General features: G+C 39.3%; 1 protein-coding gene across 1 annotated transcript in view; it reads right to left on the bottom strand.

Annotated features, from left to right (window-relative positions):
• The window catches only part of CDH6 (cadherin 6), a 64,265-nt gene that overhangs the window by 30,758 nt on the left and 14,011 nt on the right, over positions 1–19,496 (bottom strand). The window contains exon 2 of the mRNA XM_023545402.1: positions 1,206–1,500. Within this exon, the coding sequence (XP_023401170.1) occupies positions 1,206–1,500 (295 nt within the window). The remainder of the gene's footprint in view (positions 1–1,205; positions 1,501–19,496) is intronic.

Raw genomic sequence — 19,496 nt, 5'->3', positions numbered from 1 at the left:
GGGATTTGAACTGCTGACCTCTTGGTCAGCAGCCGTAGCACTTAACCACTGCACCACCAGGGTTTCCTTTTACCGGCTAGAGAAGACATATTCTTTCCCTAACAAATTTTCTTCTAAAGGAATCTCAGTCTTCATTTTTGCTTTGGTGAGGAATTGTGATTTTTCTAATAAAACAAGGTGGTTTCAAGCAATGAGATTAGCAGTATTTCTTCATGAGAAAAAATTTGGATGTTTGACAACCATTTCAGTGGGTTGGGTATTTTCAAACTCTTGGATCTGTGAACTAAAACGTTTCCATCTCTGACTCACAGGATTATAGAATTAGAAAAGTTTTACTGTGTAATTTCAGCCCTTTAGAATTTGACACTGAGCAAAAATAAAAATAACCCTTTAACAAGTAGTTTAGAATCAGTTAGTGTCTCCCATGAAGCATTTTAATGTGGCTAAGAATGATGTCAGTAGAATTTTTTCTTAATTTAAATCCTGTTTACTTTCTCCCAATTTAAACAAATTAAAACCACACATATTAAATTTAAAGTTGGTAGTAGAATTAGGCATAAAATATTAATTCGCCACAGTAAATGTCATGGTTTTCCACCAATTAATTCCACCAATAATTTCCACCAATTAGTAGAGGATATATATCCCCTGGATGTCGTCTACATATTGTTTATGGACTTAAACAAAACAAAACAAAAAACTTTTAAATCTCTTTCCTAAATATACAGTTACTTAAAGCAACTGTTGTTACTCTGTAAATTTAAGCTTTTATTTTCCACTGGGGAGGTCCTTATCTGGAGCCTAATATCAAAGTGGGCTAAGAGAAATAGAGAAGGGTGCTGTCTTCTAGCCCAAGAAATAGAAGTCAGAGGGCAAAGGCTCCTGCTTTGGGAGTTGAGATGGGAGAGAAAGTAGATGAGATGGTCTCCCTTTCCGTCACCTAACCTCTGCTGCCACTTTTCATAACCCCATCATTAAAGGAAATATTGTTTTCCTAAAAATAAGAATGTAAGTGAGACTAGAGAAATACTTAGAAACATGGGAGCACTTACAAAAAGGACACAAGTGCATTGCTTGAAATATGGTACTTTTAGAATTTAGCATCTAAGTTCATTCAGCGTGGTACATTTCACCCACAGGACTCTTCACTCAGATGCTGTGCTAGATGAGTGTTAGTTTTTGGTTAAGAGTCACAGCTCACTTACCCACATCAGACATTTCAGGGACAGTGGCCGTGTAGACCTCCTTGGTGAATATTGGTTCATTGTCGTTGATGTCATGGATCTTGATGATGAATTCAGACTCAGGCTCCACAGGTCTGCCTGTCTTTCTGTTTACAGCTTGAGCTCGAAGGATGTAAACAGGTTTTTCTTCCCTGTCCAACCTCTTGGTGGCCTGTATATCGCCTGTGTTTTCGTTGATAATGAAGAGATCTCCTGCTCCATCTCCTGAAAGGATATATTTAAGTGATCCATCTCCTCTATCCTGGTCTGAATGTAACTAGTGTAGAAAAAAAAAAAAATTAAAGAAAGTAAAAGTCAAGCACGTGATCCTTGAATGATTTTGTCTTTATGATGTAAGCTATGTCAACTTTCATTTAATCCTATGTAAGTGATTCAGGTTTTCTTCTTTTTACTATTTACAGAAATCCTTAGTAGTAAATACCATTCATTAATGAACTGTTCATTAATGAACATGTTTCCTTATAATCATAGAATTTTCCAGAACTGGAACATAGCTTGAGGTAATTTAATAATCCTTCTTATTTTGAAGAAGGGGAAACTTAGGGCCAGAGCAATAGCATGATGCCCAAGGACATATTAGCCTGACAAGAATGAAACTGGAGCCCTGGTGGCAAAATAGCTAAGAGTTCAGGCTGCTAACCAAAAGGTTGGCAGTTCAAATCCACCAGCCACTCCTTGGAAACCCTGTGGGGCAGTTCTATTCTGCCCTATAGGGTCTCTATGAGTCAGAACCGACTTGATGGCACACAACAACAACAAAAGAACGAAACTCCTATTTTTACTACATAGTGACACTATCTTATTTGAACAGTTTTCAGATTTTGCTAATAAATGCTCTTCCTCATTTCTATGTACGGAAGTAATATACTATGTAAAGAAATAATATACTGTTGAGAAAAATACTTGAGTTTTTAGATTAGAGAGACCTGGGTACATTCAGGAAACCCTGGTGGTGCAGTGGTTAAGCGCTTGGCTGCTAACCAAAAGGCTGGCAGTTTGAATCCACCAGGTGCTCCTTGGAAGCTCTGTGGGGTGGTTCTACTCTGTCTCTAGGGCTGCTATGAGTTGGAATCTACTCGATGGCAATGAGTTTGGTGTTTGGTTTGAGTACATTCCACCTCTACATTTTACTTTCTTGGTGAATTTGGGAAAGTTGGTCAATCTCCTTGATGAGGATGGGAAGATATTAATGAGATTCAACTTGAAACTTACAGGGTCACGGGGAACAATGACATTTACACTCAGATTTTAGTTTAATATAGGAAAGGACTTTCTAATAATTTGCACTAGCCTAAATTTTAATAGTCTTCCTTATGAGGTAGTGGGTTCCCTGCTCCTGAAGGTAATCAAGCAAAGGCGTTGATGGCTAATTGTCAGGCTCTCAGTAGGGGCTTAAATTAAATGAAGGCTAACATACCTTTCCAGTGGAAGATGACGATCCTAACTTGGAAAAATAACCATCTTCCAAAGATTATTTCACAACGTTGGATTCCTATTGCTTGCTTTCTTTCTCTTTCTCCCTTCCAGCAAAAGTTTAAACAGTATCTCATAGATCTTTAGATAATCAAACCCTATTCACAAACCATCAAAAAGTGCTTTTTATTGAGGAAAATTACTTATAAACCCTCAGAGTCATAAGAGAACGTAGTTTTAGCGGAAAGGCTGTTAATCTCTACCTTATTTCAACTCCGCCTAAGCAGAGTATGGGCTATGTTACAACAATGGCAACAACAACAGCAGATACATCAAGCCTGTGTCCTCTTGATTAATACTACGCAAAATGCTCAGAAAAATGTCTACACACAGATTTGAAAATAGAATCTCAGAGCAAAAAGGGGCTTTTAAAATAATTTAACCTTATCTTTCTTCAAAAAAAAAAAAAAACTAACCCTGGCTTTCTAAAAATTCCATGATTTCCATGGAATATCATTGGTACAAAACACTGAAAGAAAAGGGTTCTGTGGTCCAATCAGTTTGAGAAGTAATGCATATTCCACGCCTTTATTGTAGCGACCCAGTGTCCACCAACATATGAAAGCTTTTGAATGCCTGCAGTGCAAAGCTGTTCTTGACTTTGTTTCATCTAGTTTTCCCTAACTTTCATGTTTAAAGAATGTTTTTGGGGTGTCACCCATATTGGTAACCCCCATAAAAAATTTTCCAAGAAACACACCTTGGTAAGCATGAACGAAGTAAATTCATCATTTTAGAGTCAAGAAAACGGACTTTTATGATTACGAAGTGTTTGTGTAGCATTTCCAAAATCTTGCAGCGAGTGTGAAAGCATCAGAAGATAGGAACTTGAGGGCCAAAAGAGGCCCTGGAAATCATTCGATGCAGCCTCCTCATTCTTCGAGATGGGAGGGAATGCTGTGTCCCATATCACACAGCTCATGCTAGTTAATAGCAGAGTTTGCTAAAAAGAATATTATCCATACAATTAGTAGCCTTGAAAACCATTTGGCAGAAATAATGGAAGATCAATTTGAACGGGGAGGAAATTGCTTAGAAAGTGAGACTAACGCGCTAAGAGATGTAAAACACGAGCACTACATGCTTTGTGTAATGTGATAGGCTAAGGAAATGCTGAAACCATGATTACATAGAAAGAGCCACTGGGGAAGGCTTAACTCTCCATCGTCAAATTCTAATGACTGACGACAGCTTTTAAAAAGCTATTTCATTAATTCATGAATAAGGAAACCAATGTTGCCCGTTGGACCCTCACTCCAGGGCAGCCATGGTCAGCAGCCTAGGCCTGTGCAGGGGGCATCATACCCTGAGTCATAAGCATGGGCCACATTCATTCCCTTTTGTCCACCAAATCTAAGACCTTAGAGAAGTCCACTAACCTCCCTGCGCCACAGTTATTATCAGTAAAATGAGGATAATGAGAGCTATGGGACACAGCTGTCATGAAGCTCTAATTAAAGGCTACATATAAATACTACATTAATTGACACTTCAACATGCAATAAACGCATGATATGTGTTTTATAAATTATAAAGTGCCTTCCAAATTTAAGGTATTGCTATTATTATTATTATTATGAGCTTTTAGCTCATCCTAAGAGTGTTTTTGCTCTTAGTGTGACTTTGCGAACTTTGTTTTGAGGACTTTGAAAACCCAGTTTTGCTAACACACGGTATCTCTAAGGTAAGGTCTATTATCAAAAGTTAGTATTCTTCTACCGGGGGGTAACTGCTGGCTTTACATGCGATTTATTATATTCTGCATTCCACTAGCTCATAGGCTCCCCTTGGCCGGTTCTTTCATCACTTTCAATATGTAATTGTTGCACACTTATTGGATGAATACCACATCTGGTCAAAAGATTTATTCAGGTAAAAGTAATCAGACACTTATTTTTAGCTGTCAGGAGAGACCATTTTGATGACTTATAGAACAAACACCAGAGATGATATAAAAGGGCAGAGGAGAAGCCAAAAATGAATGTGAACAGACGGGTTGCTTGGCCGATCCCCATTCTGATTTATCAGTATTTGAAAACCAATGGGAACATGAATGTCTTCACTTGGGCATTGTCTGATAATAAAACAATTTAACCTCATCCCCCCAAAGTGCAATATCTGGGTCTGAAAGAGTGCACAGAGCAGAAACTTCCAGAAGGCTGCTTGTTTTCTTCTCCCCATTCTCCTCCCTGTCCACTCAACTCCCCTGGGGCCAGCTCTCTTCTCTGTTCTCGGGGAAAAGAGGAAACGAGACGACATCAGAGCTAAGGACAGTGGTGACGACAACCAGACACGAGGGGTTTATTGAGCACTTAGATTTTAATTGAATTTTTCCTTTTGTGATTTCATTCATCATGGCCACTGTAAAAAGACAGAAGTTAAACAACAACAAACAAAAGGTTGTAGGTTGCCAGAGGCATGTTTTTACTAATTTCACTTTAATGTGGCTGTTCCATTAAGTTTAATCATCTGGCTCATTTTTAATGATTCACCATCAAGTAAAAATAAACCACTTCCCTCAGAAAGTCACATCTCATCTGTGACTGGCAGGGCTTTTTACTACTGTACCTGTAGCATTTTGTTCCAGAAGGAGCTCTTGGTCTTTTTGCTTCTCTGTTGATTTATTTTATTTTATTACATTAATGCAGTGCCTTGGCAGATAAATACAGGCACTTGTGGATATGGACATGGCCTCATGGAAGAAGTCATCAAAGCAGTGCCAGCATTTTTGACTGCTGAGTGCTGTGTGCCACTGGGGACATAGCATCTTTGTACCTGCTACTTGTGCTAACTCCCAACATGACTTTGAATCAAATTCAAAGTTATAACATTAATTGTACAGATCCTTAGTGGTTTATGAAGCTAGCTAGTGTGGCCCCATTCCTCCCATTACCTTTGTGCCACTGAGGCACTATCTTTGTCCATAACCAAGTGGAATTTTTTAAGCAAAAGAATTGTTGAAATAGAAAACAGGGTCTAAACAAAAGTCATTTGAATAGAACAAGGGGATACTGCATAGTTTAAAATCAGGAAAGGTGTGTGTAAGGGTTGTATCCTTTTCCCGTACTTATTCAATCTGTATGCTCAGCAAAAAATTCAAGAAGCTGGACTATATGAAGAAGAATAGGGCATCAGGATTGGTGGAAGACTTATTAAAAACCTGCAATATGCAGAAGATATAACCTTGCTTGCTAAAAGTGAAGAGGACTGGAAGCACTTACTGATGAAGATCAAAGACCACAGTCTTCAGCATGGATTACACCTCCACATAAAGAAAGCAAAAATCCTCACAACTGGACCAATAAGCAACATCATGATAAATGGAGAAAATATTGAAGTTGTCAAGGATTTCATTTTACTTGGATCCACAATCAATGTACAGGGAAGCAGCAGTCAAGAAATCAGTATTGGGCAAATCTGCATCAAAAGACCTCTAAAGTGCTGAAAAGCAAAGATGTCACTTTGAGGACTAAGGCGGGCCTGATCCAAGCCATGGTATTTGCAATCACCTCATATGCACGCAAAAACTGGACAATGAATGAGGAAGACCGAAGAAGAATGGATGCCTTTGAATTACAGTATTAGCAAAGAATTTTGAATATACTGTGGGCTGCCAGAAGAACAAACAAGTCTGTCTTGGAAGAAGTACAGCCAGAAGGTGCCTTAGAAGAGAGGATGGTGAGACTTTGTCTTACATACTTTGGACGTGTTATCAGGAGGGACCAGTCCCTGGAGAAGGACACCATGCTTGGTAGAGTAAAGGGTCAGTGAAAGAGAGGAAGACCCTCATCGAGATGGACTGACACAGTGGCTGCAACAATGGGCTCAAATGTAGCAATGATTGTGATGATGGCACTGGACCAGGCAGTGTTTCATTCTATTGTACAGAGGACCACTTTGAGTCAGAACTGACTTGATAGCACCTAACAACACAAACAAAAGTTTACCCATTGCCGTTGAATCAATTTCAACTCATAGTGAATCCATCCACTAGCTGCTCTGTGGGAGAAAGATGTGGCAGTCAGGTTCCATAAAGATTACAGCCTTGGAAACCCTATGGGGTAGTTCTACTCTATCCTATAGGGTCGCTATGAGTTGGAATTGACTTGATGGTAGTGGATTTGGGTTTTTTTTTTTTGGTTAAACAAAAGTTTTATCCAGATGGCAACATAGGGAAGGTACCTACAACAGCCTGAAAGGAGCCTAGTGCAGAAAGTCTGTGATTCATTTCCTGAAATGAAAAATCAGATTATGTCTAATACACTTGTACAGTGTAGTACAAATGAGGCAGTGACTTGGCCTCCACCAGACTGATGAGGACAGAGCCCTAGGGCATGGCAGAGCCACAAAGGGGAAGGAACCTGGGTTTCAGAATAATTTCATGTCTGTCTAGTCCATAATGTGAAATAGAAATAAATTTTATCTTACTTCAGGCATTGCATCTTTGAACTTTTTTGTTACAGTAGTTCTGTCTCTAACTTAGTGGCTCTCAAAGTGTGGTCCCTGGACCAGCAGCTTCATCATCACCTGGGAACTAGTTAGAAACGCAAACTCTTGGGCCTGAATCAAAAACACAGCGGGTGTTGCCCAGAAATCTGTGTTTTAAGAAGCTCTTCAGGTAATTGCATGCTAAGGTTTGAGAAGCACTGAAATTAACTAATCTGATCGTATGGTTAAAAGCATGAACTTGGGCAAGAGAAAGAAATGGGTTTAAATTCATACTATGTACTAGCCATGTAACCTTGGTGAACTTAGCTAATCTCTCCAAGTCTCAGTTTTCTCATTCATATGATGGAAATAATAATAACACCTAGATTACAGGTAGATTTCTTTGAGTATTAAATAAAATAATGTATATAAAACACTTAGCAGAAGGCCTGATTCACAGAAAGGCTTCAATTAATTAACCTTGCATCATAAATACAAAGTACTCCGAAGGTAGATTTTGAAGGCTAGCAGAAGGCCTGACTCAGAGAAAGGCTTCAAAAAGTTAGTCTTGCATCATAAACATGAAGTATTCAGGAGGTAGATTTTGAAGGCGAAAAGATTTGGATCGGAATTCTGACTTTCCTCCTAATCAGCTGAATTTATTAAATTATCTTGGTCTTTATTCCTTCATCTATAAGATGGAACTCACAGTAATTATCTTTGCCAGCTGTATTCCTGGTCTTTTTGCCCCTTAAACATTGGTATTCCTTAGGTCTTTGCCACAGGTCCTAGTCTTTCCTCATTTTATATACTCTCTTCAAATGAGCTCATCTTTTTTCATGGATTCAATTACTATCTATGAGCCACTGATGCCCAAATCCATATATAACTCCAGGGCAGATCGTTTTTTTGAGACCCAGAGTCAAGGGTACTGTATTCCAGACAGATCTCTTAGGCAACTCACATTCAATATGTCCCAACTGAGTTCATCACTTTCTCTCCAAAACCTGCCCTTCCTCTTGTATGTCCCATCTCTGCAAAGGCCACCAGGGAGTTACCCTAGACCCTCCCATCTGTCCCCATCCCCGCATTTACTAAGTCACCAAATCCTGTCAATTCTATTACATATATTCTAACTTGCCTACTTTTCTCCTTTCTCACTGGTCCAAGCTACCACCATTTCTCATTGGCCTATTGCAATGAGGCCCTCCTAGCACGCATCCAGTCTTGATTGCTTTCAATCTGTTTTCCTCTCTGTAAGTAAACCAACTTCAACAACAACAACAACAGCAATATCACCAACTCTGATGTCGTTACTCTCTTCTAATTTAATCTTTTGGCATTTTGTCTTTATTTGTAGGATAAAGCCACCACTTTCACTTCTTAATATGGCCTCCAAAGCCCACAGCAGCCTCTGTCCCTCTCTCTAACCTCATCAGCCACTTCTCTCCCTGACTCTCCTGGTTCCAGCCATACTCTACTTCTTGCAGTTTCTTGAAGGTACACTGTTCTCCTTCATAACCAAGGCTTCCTGCATGCAGTTTTCTTGATATAAAGTCATCTTTAAAAATCTTCACCGGGTTAATTCAACTCATGTGTCAAGTCTGCTTAATCTTTATCTCCTCAGGGAAACCTTCCCCAATCTGCTAAATTAGATTCGCCTGCTACACACAATCTCCACATATGCCCTACTTAGCCGTAGCACCTTCTATTTTCTTGATGACTCCTTTTACAGCAGTTTCCTGGCTAGATTGTGAGTCCCATAGGGCAAGGCACCAAATCTGCCTGTTTCACTTCTGCACATTGTAGGTACTCGATAATTAATGACTGCAAAGAATGAATGAATAAATAGACAATGTCATAAGGATTGAATTGGGTATCAATAATCAATCAATGTTTCTGGCACATAACAGGCAGTCAACAAATCTGAGAGTCCTCCTTTGCCTATCTTGCCTTTTTTTTTTTTATTAGGAAACCTATGTATATCAAGGATATATATTCCCGAAGTTGCCAGACAGTTTATCAATTACTACCAAACATCCCACCACCTGTCAGTTTGTCCTGCTGTGGTGGCTTGTGTGTTGCTATGATGCTAGAAGCTATGCCACTGGTATTTCACATACCAGCAGGGGTCACCTATGGTGGACGGGTTTCAATGGAGCTTCCAGACTAAGACAAAGTAGGAAGAAAGGCGTGGTGATGGTGATCTACTTCCGAAAATCAGTTAATGAAAACCCTGCGGCTCACAACAGAGCACTGTCTGATATAGTGCTTGAAAATGAACCCCGTAAGTTGAAAGGCACTCAAAATGTACAGTGGCTACCACAATGGACTTGAGCACATCAAAGGTTGTGAGGATGGTGTAGGACCAGGCTATATTTTGATCTCTTGTACGTGGGGTTGCCATGAGTTGGACCTAACTTGACAGCAGCTAACAACTACCAAACATTAGGTACATGGTCAAACTTGGGGGCAACAATCTGAGGGAGGAATTCAAGTTATTGCCTCAGATCTGAGAGCCCCCCTTTAATAACTAATTAAACCTCAATACAATAATAAAATCAACTCGTATTGGAGGGGTTGTTGAAAAGGACAGACCAGGTACATCAGAAGTACATTGAGTGCTGGGTTAGAAGAAATCACCTATTAAGGGTAAAGAAGCTGCAGAATTTTACTGAACCGTATTTCAAGTATCATTCTTGTTACAGAAACTAATGGACGACAAATAGAACGTCCTTCTTTTCACTGAAACATTGTTCCATAATGAAATAATTTAACTTTATCAACCAACGGCACTTAAAAACACTTGCTCATATGTGGAATTGCGTAAAGCAATGAATAAAAAATATTTTAATACCTGCCTTTTACAAACTTCCAATTTTAGTTTAGAAATACTCATATATATCCAACGCACAGAATAAAAGAAGAAGTGAGTCCCTTGAGCACTGTTACTACCAGTTAGGAATAACAGGGTAGGTAAAAAGCTGAAGTACGGCATACAAGGAACTAATAAGTTGGACAAGGTGGAATTTGGGAATTTGGTCTTTGATGGTTTAAGATGACTTGGAGAAACTTAGATTACTGATGGAAGAAAAATGACTGAGCAACCGGTATGTGTGCATGGCATGGTTTCAAAGCTCAGTGTGGGAGAAAATCAGAGGAGGCCTTGAGTATGTGCCTGGGGTAATAAAAGCAATAAAGTCAGCTAAAATAGAAACACTCCTTCCCTTGAGTTGCAGGGTCACATATTTTCTCACACTGCACGCAGATGTGCAAGGGAAGACACAGCTTTCTTATTTTTTTTTATAGTTTATCCCTCAAGCCCTATTCCCATTGAGTATGAGGAACTTGATATTAGGTTGAATATCAAGTCAATAATTTAGTCCAATCCGATAAAGTCTGCCTGACTCAATAGCACAGTCTCTTTAGATGATTCTTTTAGATAAACCTGGGTCTTTCTGGTTTCTGCTTTATTCCCCAGCCCCTGATCCTGGCCAAGATGCCCGCAGGGTATATGAAGGAGAGGATCTCATATGGCCTGTATCAGAGGGGAATTAGGAGGCTTTTCACTTTTGGACCCAAAGGTGGCCATCATACTTGCCTCTGGCCCTCTGCTCTGTAAGGCCTTTACTTTCATCCTTAGTCTCTTACCCACTATTTTTGCTCAGTGGAATCTTGGGTTTAAGCAGGTGGAGTCATGGTCTCAGCTCTCCAGGGTCTGGGTGACTCATGTCACCTGTCTTCCCCATTGGTATTGCACATCCACTGGGGTCTGACTATGACTTCTTTATTGCTCTTGGACCATGTGGCCTTGCTACAGGGTTGTTTTATCCTCAGTAGGCACCATCTGTGGTGTCTTCTCCATCGCTTCTTGCCCTGCAGAATTCCGAGAAGGCTCCTGGGAGCTAAGCCGGGCCTTCTGCCTTACCACATGATTGCCCAAAATGTAAATGGGCAAAACCTGCTCTGCTTTCACCTTTATCTACAACCTTGCCATTTTTCCCCTTTGGGACTTGTATCAGGGCAGTAGAGAGTATGTGCTTCTGTGTTTCAGAGACAGGAATGTGGAATCCCTTCTTCAGTTTTACGAATTCCCCATCAAGTGAGTTTGGGTGGGAGGAAGAGCCAATTCCCACTATTAACACCTGAAAAGGCAACTGGGGTGGAAACATGACCTGCAGCCCAGAGCTGGGTATGAATAATGTTTGGTGACTACATTTATATACGGGATTAGCAAGTTTTATTCTGGTTGACCAGGACCATCTCTTGATACGTTAAAAGGGAAGCAAATGAATCTAGAATATCACTTTTTCTCTGACAAACCCTCAGATCAGGCTGCCTCTATGTTTCATGTTCTTTTTCTATCACACCATGTTGCCTCTTATAATGAGCAGAAAAATTATTTTCTTCTATTGGATATAAGTAATTTGATTATTTTTATAACAGTGGAAACATTTTACAGTAAAACATTCGCTTATTTCATTCATCCTTTGGCAACTTGTCTGGTTGGGATTTGGACAAACAATAACAAAAAAAAACTCATTGCTTACAGGTGGATTCCAACTCACGGGCACTCTATAGGACAGAACAGAACTGACTCAGGGTTTGCAAAGCTGTAATCTTTACAGAAGCAGACTGTCACATCTTTCTCCCATGGAGCAGCTGGTGGGTTCGAACTGCTGATCTTTTGGTTAGCAGCTGAGCTCTTAAACACTGCAGCACCAGGGCTCCTCAAATAATAATAATAAAAAAAGCTCATACTATGAAGGAGCCCTGGTGGTACAAGTGGTTAAGTGCTCGACTGCTAACTGAAAGGTCAGCAGTTCGAACCCACCAGCCACTCCATGGGAGAAAGATGTGGCAGTCTGCTTCTGTAAAGATTTACTGCCTTGGAAACCCTATGCGGGCAGTTCTACTGTGTCCTATAAAGTCGCTATGAATTAAACTCGACTTGACAGCAATGGGTTTGGTTTTTTTTTTTAAGAGCCAGAAGATGTGTTGAACTCTACATAGATTACAAAATTTAATACTTATCGTGACCCTAATCCCATCCGTTCTTAACAAATGTGGAAACTGAGACAAGATAAGAGGTAAAGAACATCTCAGCATCACACAACCAAATAGGAGCAGAATCTGACTCCAGGTGGGTGACAGCACAGTCTGTTCTATCAGCCATGACACACATTTTTTTTCTCTGTGTTGTTTACATTCAGTTCTATGAATATTAAGGTCTTACTGAAGCCAGATGATGTTTTAAGTGCTGAGTCACAAAGATCTATCTAATTCAGAGTTTCTCAACCTTAGCATTAATAACGTTTTGAACTGGACAATTCTTTGTTGTGGGGGACTGTTCTGTGTATTACGAGAAGTATAGCAGCACCCCTGGTCCTGATGATGCCAGTAGCACCATCCCAAATTGTGGCAAACAAAAATGTCTTTAGACATCGTCAAATGTCCCCTGGGGGAAAAATTCCTCCCAGTTGAGAACCACTGATCTAATTCTTCTTATCTATCTAAACCATCCTGGGATCCAGTGGCACAGTAGTTCAGCGCACGGTTGCTAACTGAAAGTCGGCAGTTCAAACCCACCAGCTGCTCCTGGGGAGAAAGATGTGGCAGTCTGCTTTTGTAAAGATTTACAGCCTTGGAAACCCTATGGGGCAGTTCTGCTCTTTCCTATAGGGTTGTTATGAGTCGAAATCAACTTGGTGGCAATGTGTTGTCTATGTATCCGTCTGTCTGTCTGTCTGTCTGTCTATCATCTATCTATCTATCTATCTATCTATCTATCTATCTATCTATCTATCTATCTATCTATCTATCTATCTATCTATCTATCTATCTATCATCCATCCATCCAACCATCCATATTTCCATCCTTCTATCTTGCATACCTTGTAACTTTTCAAATACATTCAAAAACACCTAAGGGTTCTGGATTTGCAGCGATTCCACACGACCACACTCAATTCAATCTCTTATCTTTCATTAATAACCATGGAAACAGTCCTTGTGTTATGTAGAAGGGAATTTTTGACAAACTGCTGAAAGTTAAAGAATTTTAGATCCAAACTCAGGAGAAATTTGTTAATTTTCTGGACATTTATCTTTTACACTCAATACCTTGAGTCTAATATTGAAAGTACCAGAGTAATTTTTACATGAACAAAACTTTAGTGCTATAGTTGTTGAGGAAGACAGAATAATGTTCCCCTGGCCCCAAGTGATGTCCATGGGCTAATCCCCAGACCTGTGAGTACAGTACTTTACCTGGCAAAAGAAATTTGCAGATGTGATTAAGATGGAGAGGTTATTCCGGATTATCTGGTTGTGCCCTATGTAATCACAAGGGTTCTTATAAGAGAAAGAAGAAAACAGGAGAATTAGCTTCAGGTGACAATGGAAACAGAAGGGAGTCAGGAGAGAGAGAGAGAGAGATTTGAAGATACTGTACTGCTGGTTTTGAAGATCAAGGAAGGGGCCACTAACCAAGGAATGCAGGCAGCCGCTAAAAGCTGTGGAAGGCATAGCTCCCCAAGAGTCTCTAGAAGGAAGCAGACCTGCAGACACCTTGATTTGTACCTCTCACTATAAAATAATACATTCGTGTTATTTTAAGCCACTAAATATAAGTTAACTTTTTTTTCCAGCAGCAGTAGGAATCTAATCTTTGAAATTCAAGGTGAACTGAAACTGCACATGGCCCTTCAAGAATCCCAGGGTGAGAGGGAAGGAAACTAACCCTTGTTGAACACTTACTCTGTGCTAGGTACTGTGAGGATGCTTTGTGTGTTACCCCAATTAACTCTCGCAATGCTTCCAGGAGATAACCTTATTTCCTGCAAATTTCAGATGAGCAAAACGAGGGCAGAGTTAACCCAACATGAGGGGCAGAGCCAGGAATGATACCAAGACTTGACCAACTCCAAGGTCTATGCTCTTCCTTATGACCCCACACTGCAAACCAGCATCCTCCACAATGATTAAAAGAAGTTCCTGATTCATTGTATTTATTACATTAGACCCCAGGCAAAGTTATTCGTAAATCGTATTGGCACAAATTATACAAAATGTAGTAGATGTTGTTGTTCATTTGGAATTTATCAGTTAAACAAATGCCTTTTGGTTTATTAACACCATGAAGTTATCCCCCACAAAAGGCATTGTTTACTGCATTCACTTGGCTTTTGAAGTCCAAGGCCCTTGTCTTGGCAGACTGCGACATTAGTCTCAGCTTCTGCTTAGTCTAACATTTTCATTTTCAAAAAGCCAGTGGTGAATCAAAACGAGAGCCAGACGCCCAGTCAAAAATTGATTTAGCAAGACATTGTAACTCACCAGTTACAATCCTACCTTTTTGCCTATAGCAATTGCCAAACTTAAGGACACACACACACGCTCTCACATCTTCTCTCTCATTCTCTCTTTTTTCCCTTCTCTCCCTCTGTCTCTCTCTCTCTGACACCGATGTCTTAGAAAATAATATCAGCAGACATTTGAGACCTGATGATTCAAATGGCAGAAATTAAAAAAAAAATACATATATTCATTGGTAGCTAATGGACGTTTTAAAAAAAAAAAAAATTTTTTTTCTCCAGAGGAAAAAACATATTGGATTTAGTATTTTCTCGTTAACTCCTCCTTGGGATCTAAAAAGTTAAAGCTATATCTTTATAAAACAAGTCATTTGCTTGAGGGAGGAAATACTTCCTATTCAAATTCATAACTCTCCAGCATCTTTCATGTGCCGAATAAATGGTGATTAAATTGAATTCAGTAACCTACTCTTAAAGCCAAGGAAAAAAAGGTGAGCAATTCTAGGAAAGCAGACTCTGAGTGCATTTATTAGCTTTTCTTGCTTGGGAATCAACTTGTGAGTTCTTAAGTGATTTGAACAGCTTGGGTTTTTTTTTTTTTTTTTTTTTTGCTTTAAGAGAAGTATCTGAAACTCGCAGTGAAGAGAAATACATACTGTTTGGATGGTCACACTGGGGAATGTGTCTTCACTGTGATATTAGTGTCATGAACTTGAGTGCCCCTCTTACTGAGCTCTGGCTTTGAAACATTGTTTCCTTTGCCCACCATTATGGATTAAATTGTGTCCCCCCAAAATGTGTATTAATTTGGCTAGACCATGATTCCCAGTATCGTATGATTGTCCACTGTTTTGTCATCTGATGCCATCTATGTGTTGTAAATCCTACCTCTTTGATGTTAATGAGGCAGGATTAGAGGCAGTTATATTAATGAGGCAGGACTCAATCTATAAGATACAGTTATATCTTGAGTCAATTTCTTTTGAGATACGAAAGAGAGAAGCAAGCGGAGAGAAGGGGGGGAACTCCTGCCACTAAGAATAAAGAACCAGGAGGGGAGCGTGTCCTTTGGACCCTGGGTCTCTGTGCTGAGAAGCTCCTAGAGCAAGGGAAGATTGGTGACAAGGACCTTCCCCCAGAGCTGACAGAGAGAGTAAGCCATACCCTGGAGCTGGTACTCTGAATTCATACTTCTAGCCTCCCAGACTGTGAGAGAATAAATTTCTGTTTGTTAAAGCCATCCACTCGTGGTATTTCTGTTACAGCAGCACTAGATAACTAAGACTCCCACCACGTCAGAAATACCTTCTTCTACTTTAATATCTTAATAAGATGGTGTAAGAGAAGAGCATTAGACTGCCAAAGATCGATAGACACCAACAATTGTGAAGATGGTGCAGGACCAGGCAATGTTTCATTCTGTTGTACATGGGGTGTCATAGATCGGAGCAAACTTGATGGCAACTAACAACAACTCTAGACTTAACTGTGTCAAAAAGCTGGACTCCAGTTCCCACTTTGGTACTCTGCTGTCAATGGACGTACAGTCTCTGAAACTATTTCCTCACGTGCAAAAGAATATATGCTGATCACATGAAGCATGCTTGTACACATGAGAGCACTTTATAAACTTCAAAGCCCCATAAAATATGAAGGACTATTATCCTTGCTTCTGATCTCATTACATATTTTCTGCAATGATAATCCACTAAAAAGTAATCTATGAAGCCTTTTTGTCTCGCCTGGGTGATTTCTCTCGTTTTGTGTTTCTGATTTGTCTCTCTTCATCCCATACCCTTCCATACTTGCAATGTTACTTGACGGTTTGCATTGCAGTAAAGATTCTGAGTGCCACATTTTCATTTTGAAACTCACGTAAGTGATGTCTAGACTGTTAAAAAGGAAATAAAACTGAATGAAGTACTGTCATCTGAGTTTGCCCAAGTCACTTAATTTTTTCTATTTGGTTATAAAGTGGTATTTCCCTTTAAAAGGTAGCTGGATTGGTGGATTGGAAACCACCAAGATCAAAGCTCTAATACAAAATACACAGGTTCCCCCCTTTTATTTATTTTTTACTTACTACTAGTGGTTGGGGAGATAGAATACTCAAGGTACAAATAAGGTAAGAAAGCAATTACTTACAATCCCTTCTACTTTACTTGATTCCAAGAGTCCCTGGGCGATGCAAACAGTTAAGTGTTCGACTACTCACTTAAAGTTTGGCAGTTTGAACCACCCAGGGGCCCCTTGGAAGAAAGGCCTGGTGACCTACTTCTTAAAGGTCACAGCTTTGAATACCTTATTGAGTGCAATTATACTCTGCAATACATGAGTCTGACTCAACGGCAATTGGTTTATACTTGTTTCCTAAAGGGGCAGTTGGCTTCCCAGATGGTATTTCCTCTCCTTAGACTATATATATATGGCTCCAGATTATAGGGCAAATAAGGAAATAAACCAGATTCTTACGCTTCACAATTTATGAGAACAAAACAATAAAGCATGTTAAAGTTTTGTGTAACTGTATTTTGTACAAAAATAAAATACTGAATTGTACTCATAACATAAACATAAAAAGAGTGAAGACGAGATTATTTTTTTTAAAAAATTATTTTTCCTATGAGTACTCAAAATATGTTGTTAGAAGAATATCTGTTGGTTAAAAAAAAAGAAAAAAAAGGATTAACAATTATGTAGAATTTCCTGCCCCTGTGTTGTCACGTTCCTCCCTATAGTTGATTTTTTTGGTGAATCATTGCAATCGGATCTCAAATGATTTCTCTTTCACTGAACACTTGAATTGTCTGTAGAATGTGGCTTCTTAGGAATTTTAAGAAGAAGGAATTTGGTTTTTATCTTTCAACTCTCTGACTTTTTCCTATTTTGTTTCAAGCTTTCTTGTACTGAGACCCTAAAGAACGTCTGATTTTCACTGGCAAACATCTTAAAGAAATCAGCTTTTACGAATATAATGTCATTATTTGTTAAAGATTCTCTTTTTTATTTTTTTAGCTTTATGCATGTAGAAGTGTGTTGTCTTTAGTTTCTCTGGAGTGCATTAAGAAAGCTTGAGTGTCCTCCAGTAAAACAAAACAAAACAAAACAAAACAAAACAAAACAAAACACCCAAACCTGTTGCTGTCAAGTAGATTCCAAATCATAGCGACCCCATAGGACAGAGTAGAACTGCCCCATAGAGTTTCCAAGGAGTGTCTGGTGGACTCGAACTGCTGACCTTTTGGTTAGCAGATGTAGGTCTTAACCACTACACTACCAGGGCTTCCATTCATAGTATCATAAAATATTTGTGCCATTTTGATGTGAAATTTCCAAAGGTAGTTTCCATGGGAAGACTTCATGACAAATTTAGTTCAAAAGTTTCTTGTTTAATACATTCTCGAACTTTAAAGACTTCAGATTTTCAGCTGCCAACTGGTGGACACAAAATGCTGTCAGTGATATTGATAGGAAACCATCCACACCAATGAACTGAGAGGCAGTTTTTAGATAATGAAGCAGGTTTTTAGCTTGTGCGGTCATTGCAGCTTAATTAAGTAATATTTGGCTGTTTCCAATGTGAAAAATCTGTGCCAACCACCACTGGAAACACAAAGATGAGTAAAATATGTAGTCTAGTATCTTGCAGAATTTACATAGATATGTTATTCAAAGATTTAAATTCTATATCTAAAAAAAAAAATAAAAAGATATCTAAAGTATTCATTAAAAGGCAGTCCTGCAACCCAATATAAAACAGTACTCAATAAACTGAAGGTCAGAGTTCAACCTTAAACAAGGAACTTATTTTGCTCCTAAAAGGTAAAAAATTCAGAGTAATTAAACTATGAAGTCAAGAGTAATTTCCCACAATAAATGTTAGTTCATTAATATAAGGAAGTTATGACTTAAAAAAAACTCCTGCAATTTCAACTTAAAACATTATTATATGTCAAGGGCAAGAGTCATTTTCTGAATTGTCGGATGCACTTAACTTTTTTTATTGGGAAAAAACAAGACCTACCAGACTCTAACATTTCAAGGCAATTTAAATAATAAACACCAAATTGTAGGGTAAAGTGGTAATGTTTTAGAATGACATAATAAGTAGCCTTAATAGGAGCAATCCATAAAAGTTACCAAGATCATCAAACAGTGTGAAAGTGTCGCATGCACTCTGTTTTTATTTTGGTTGAAATAATAAAGAAAATGCCATATTTTTATATATACTTCTCACTCAAGGTGCTGTTGAGAAGTCATATTTGCAGCTGCCTTCGGGATCGACTTGATAGCAATGGGTTTTAGCTGCTTTGGCACCATCTTCTGGCCCATAATGCTTGACTTTACAGAACAACATTGGGCATTACTAGAATCATCATCTGTGAACCTTTGGTTTTTCCTTCACTTTACTTTGCTTCTACTGATCTTCCCTTAGTACCTTACTAAACACTTTCTGCCATATAATATGTGAAAAGTGCTTCAATTGCTTCTTAATCACCCTGCTGGTGAGGGAGGGATTCCCCCCTTAAGGCTATGGAGATGGCCAAACACACTTGACACTGGGCAGATAAGACTGACAGCAGTTATTAGTCAACATGCTCTCACAGTCAGGTGGAGGACACCGCATGCCATGCAGGTCCACGTAGGAGTTGCACTCAGGGACAAAGCGAACAACCAGGAGCTGTGGGAGGCAGGCTTTGTAGTATTAAGAGGGTGGGATGGCTGTTGGTTTCTGCGAGAAGATGTGATTGGCTTATTTGAATAATTCTGCAGGCTGGCAAGGAACTAAAACCTGCTACTCAGGTGTAAGCAGGGACTGCACCTTGTCAAAAACAGTGGGTTATTTGGCTAGGGGACAATATCCATGGGAGCAGAGTGGGAAGGGAAACTTGAGGGCCTCTTAGTTTCACCAAGTGTCAAAGACCTGATGCCGTCGAGTTGATTCCAACTCATAGCAACCCCATAGGACAGACTAGAACTGCCCCATAGAGTTTCCAAGGAACAGCTGATTGATTCGAACTGCCAATCTTTTGGT

Source organism: Loxodonta africana, chromosome 2, assembly GCF_030014295.1.
Source record: "Loxodonta africana isolate mLoxAfr1 chromosome 2, mLoxAfr1.hap2, whole genome shotgun sequence".
NCBI classification, from domain to species: domain Eukaryota; kingdom Metazoa; phylum Chordata; class Mammalia; order Proboscidea; family Elephantidae; genus Loxodonta; species Loxodonta africana.
Note: the sequence above shows the minus strand (reverse complement) of the source record. Positions and strands in the feature narration are given on the sequence as shown.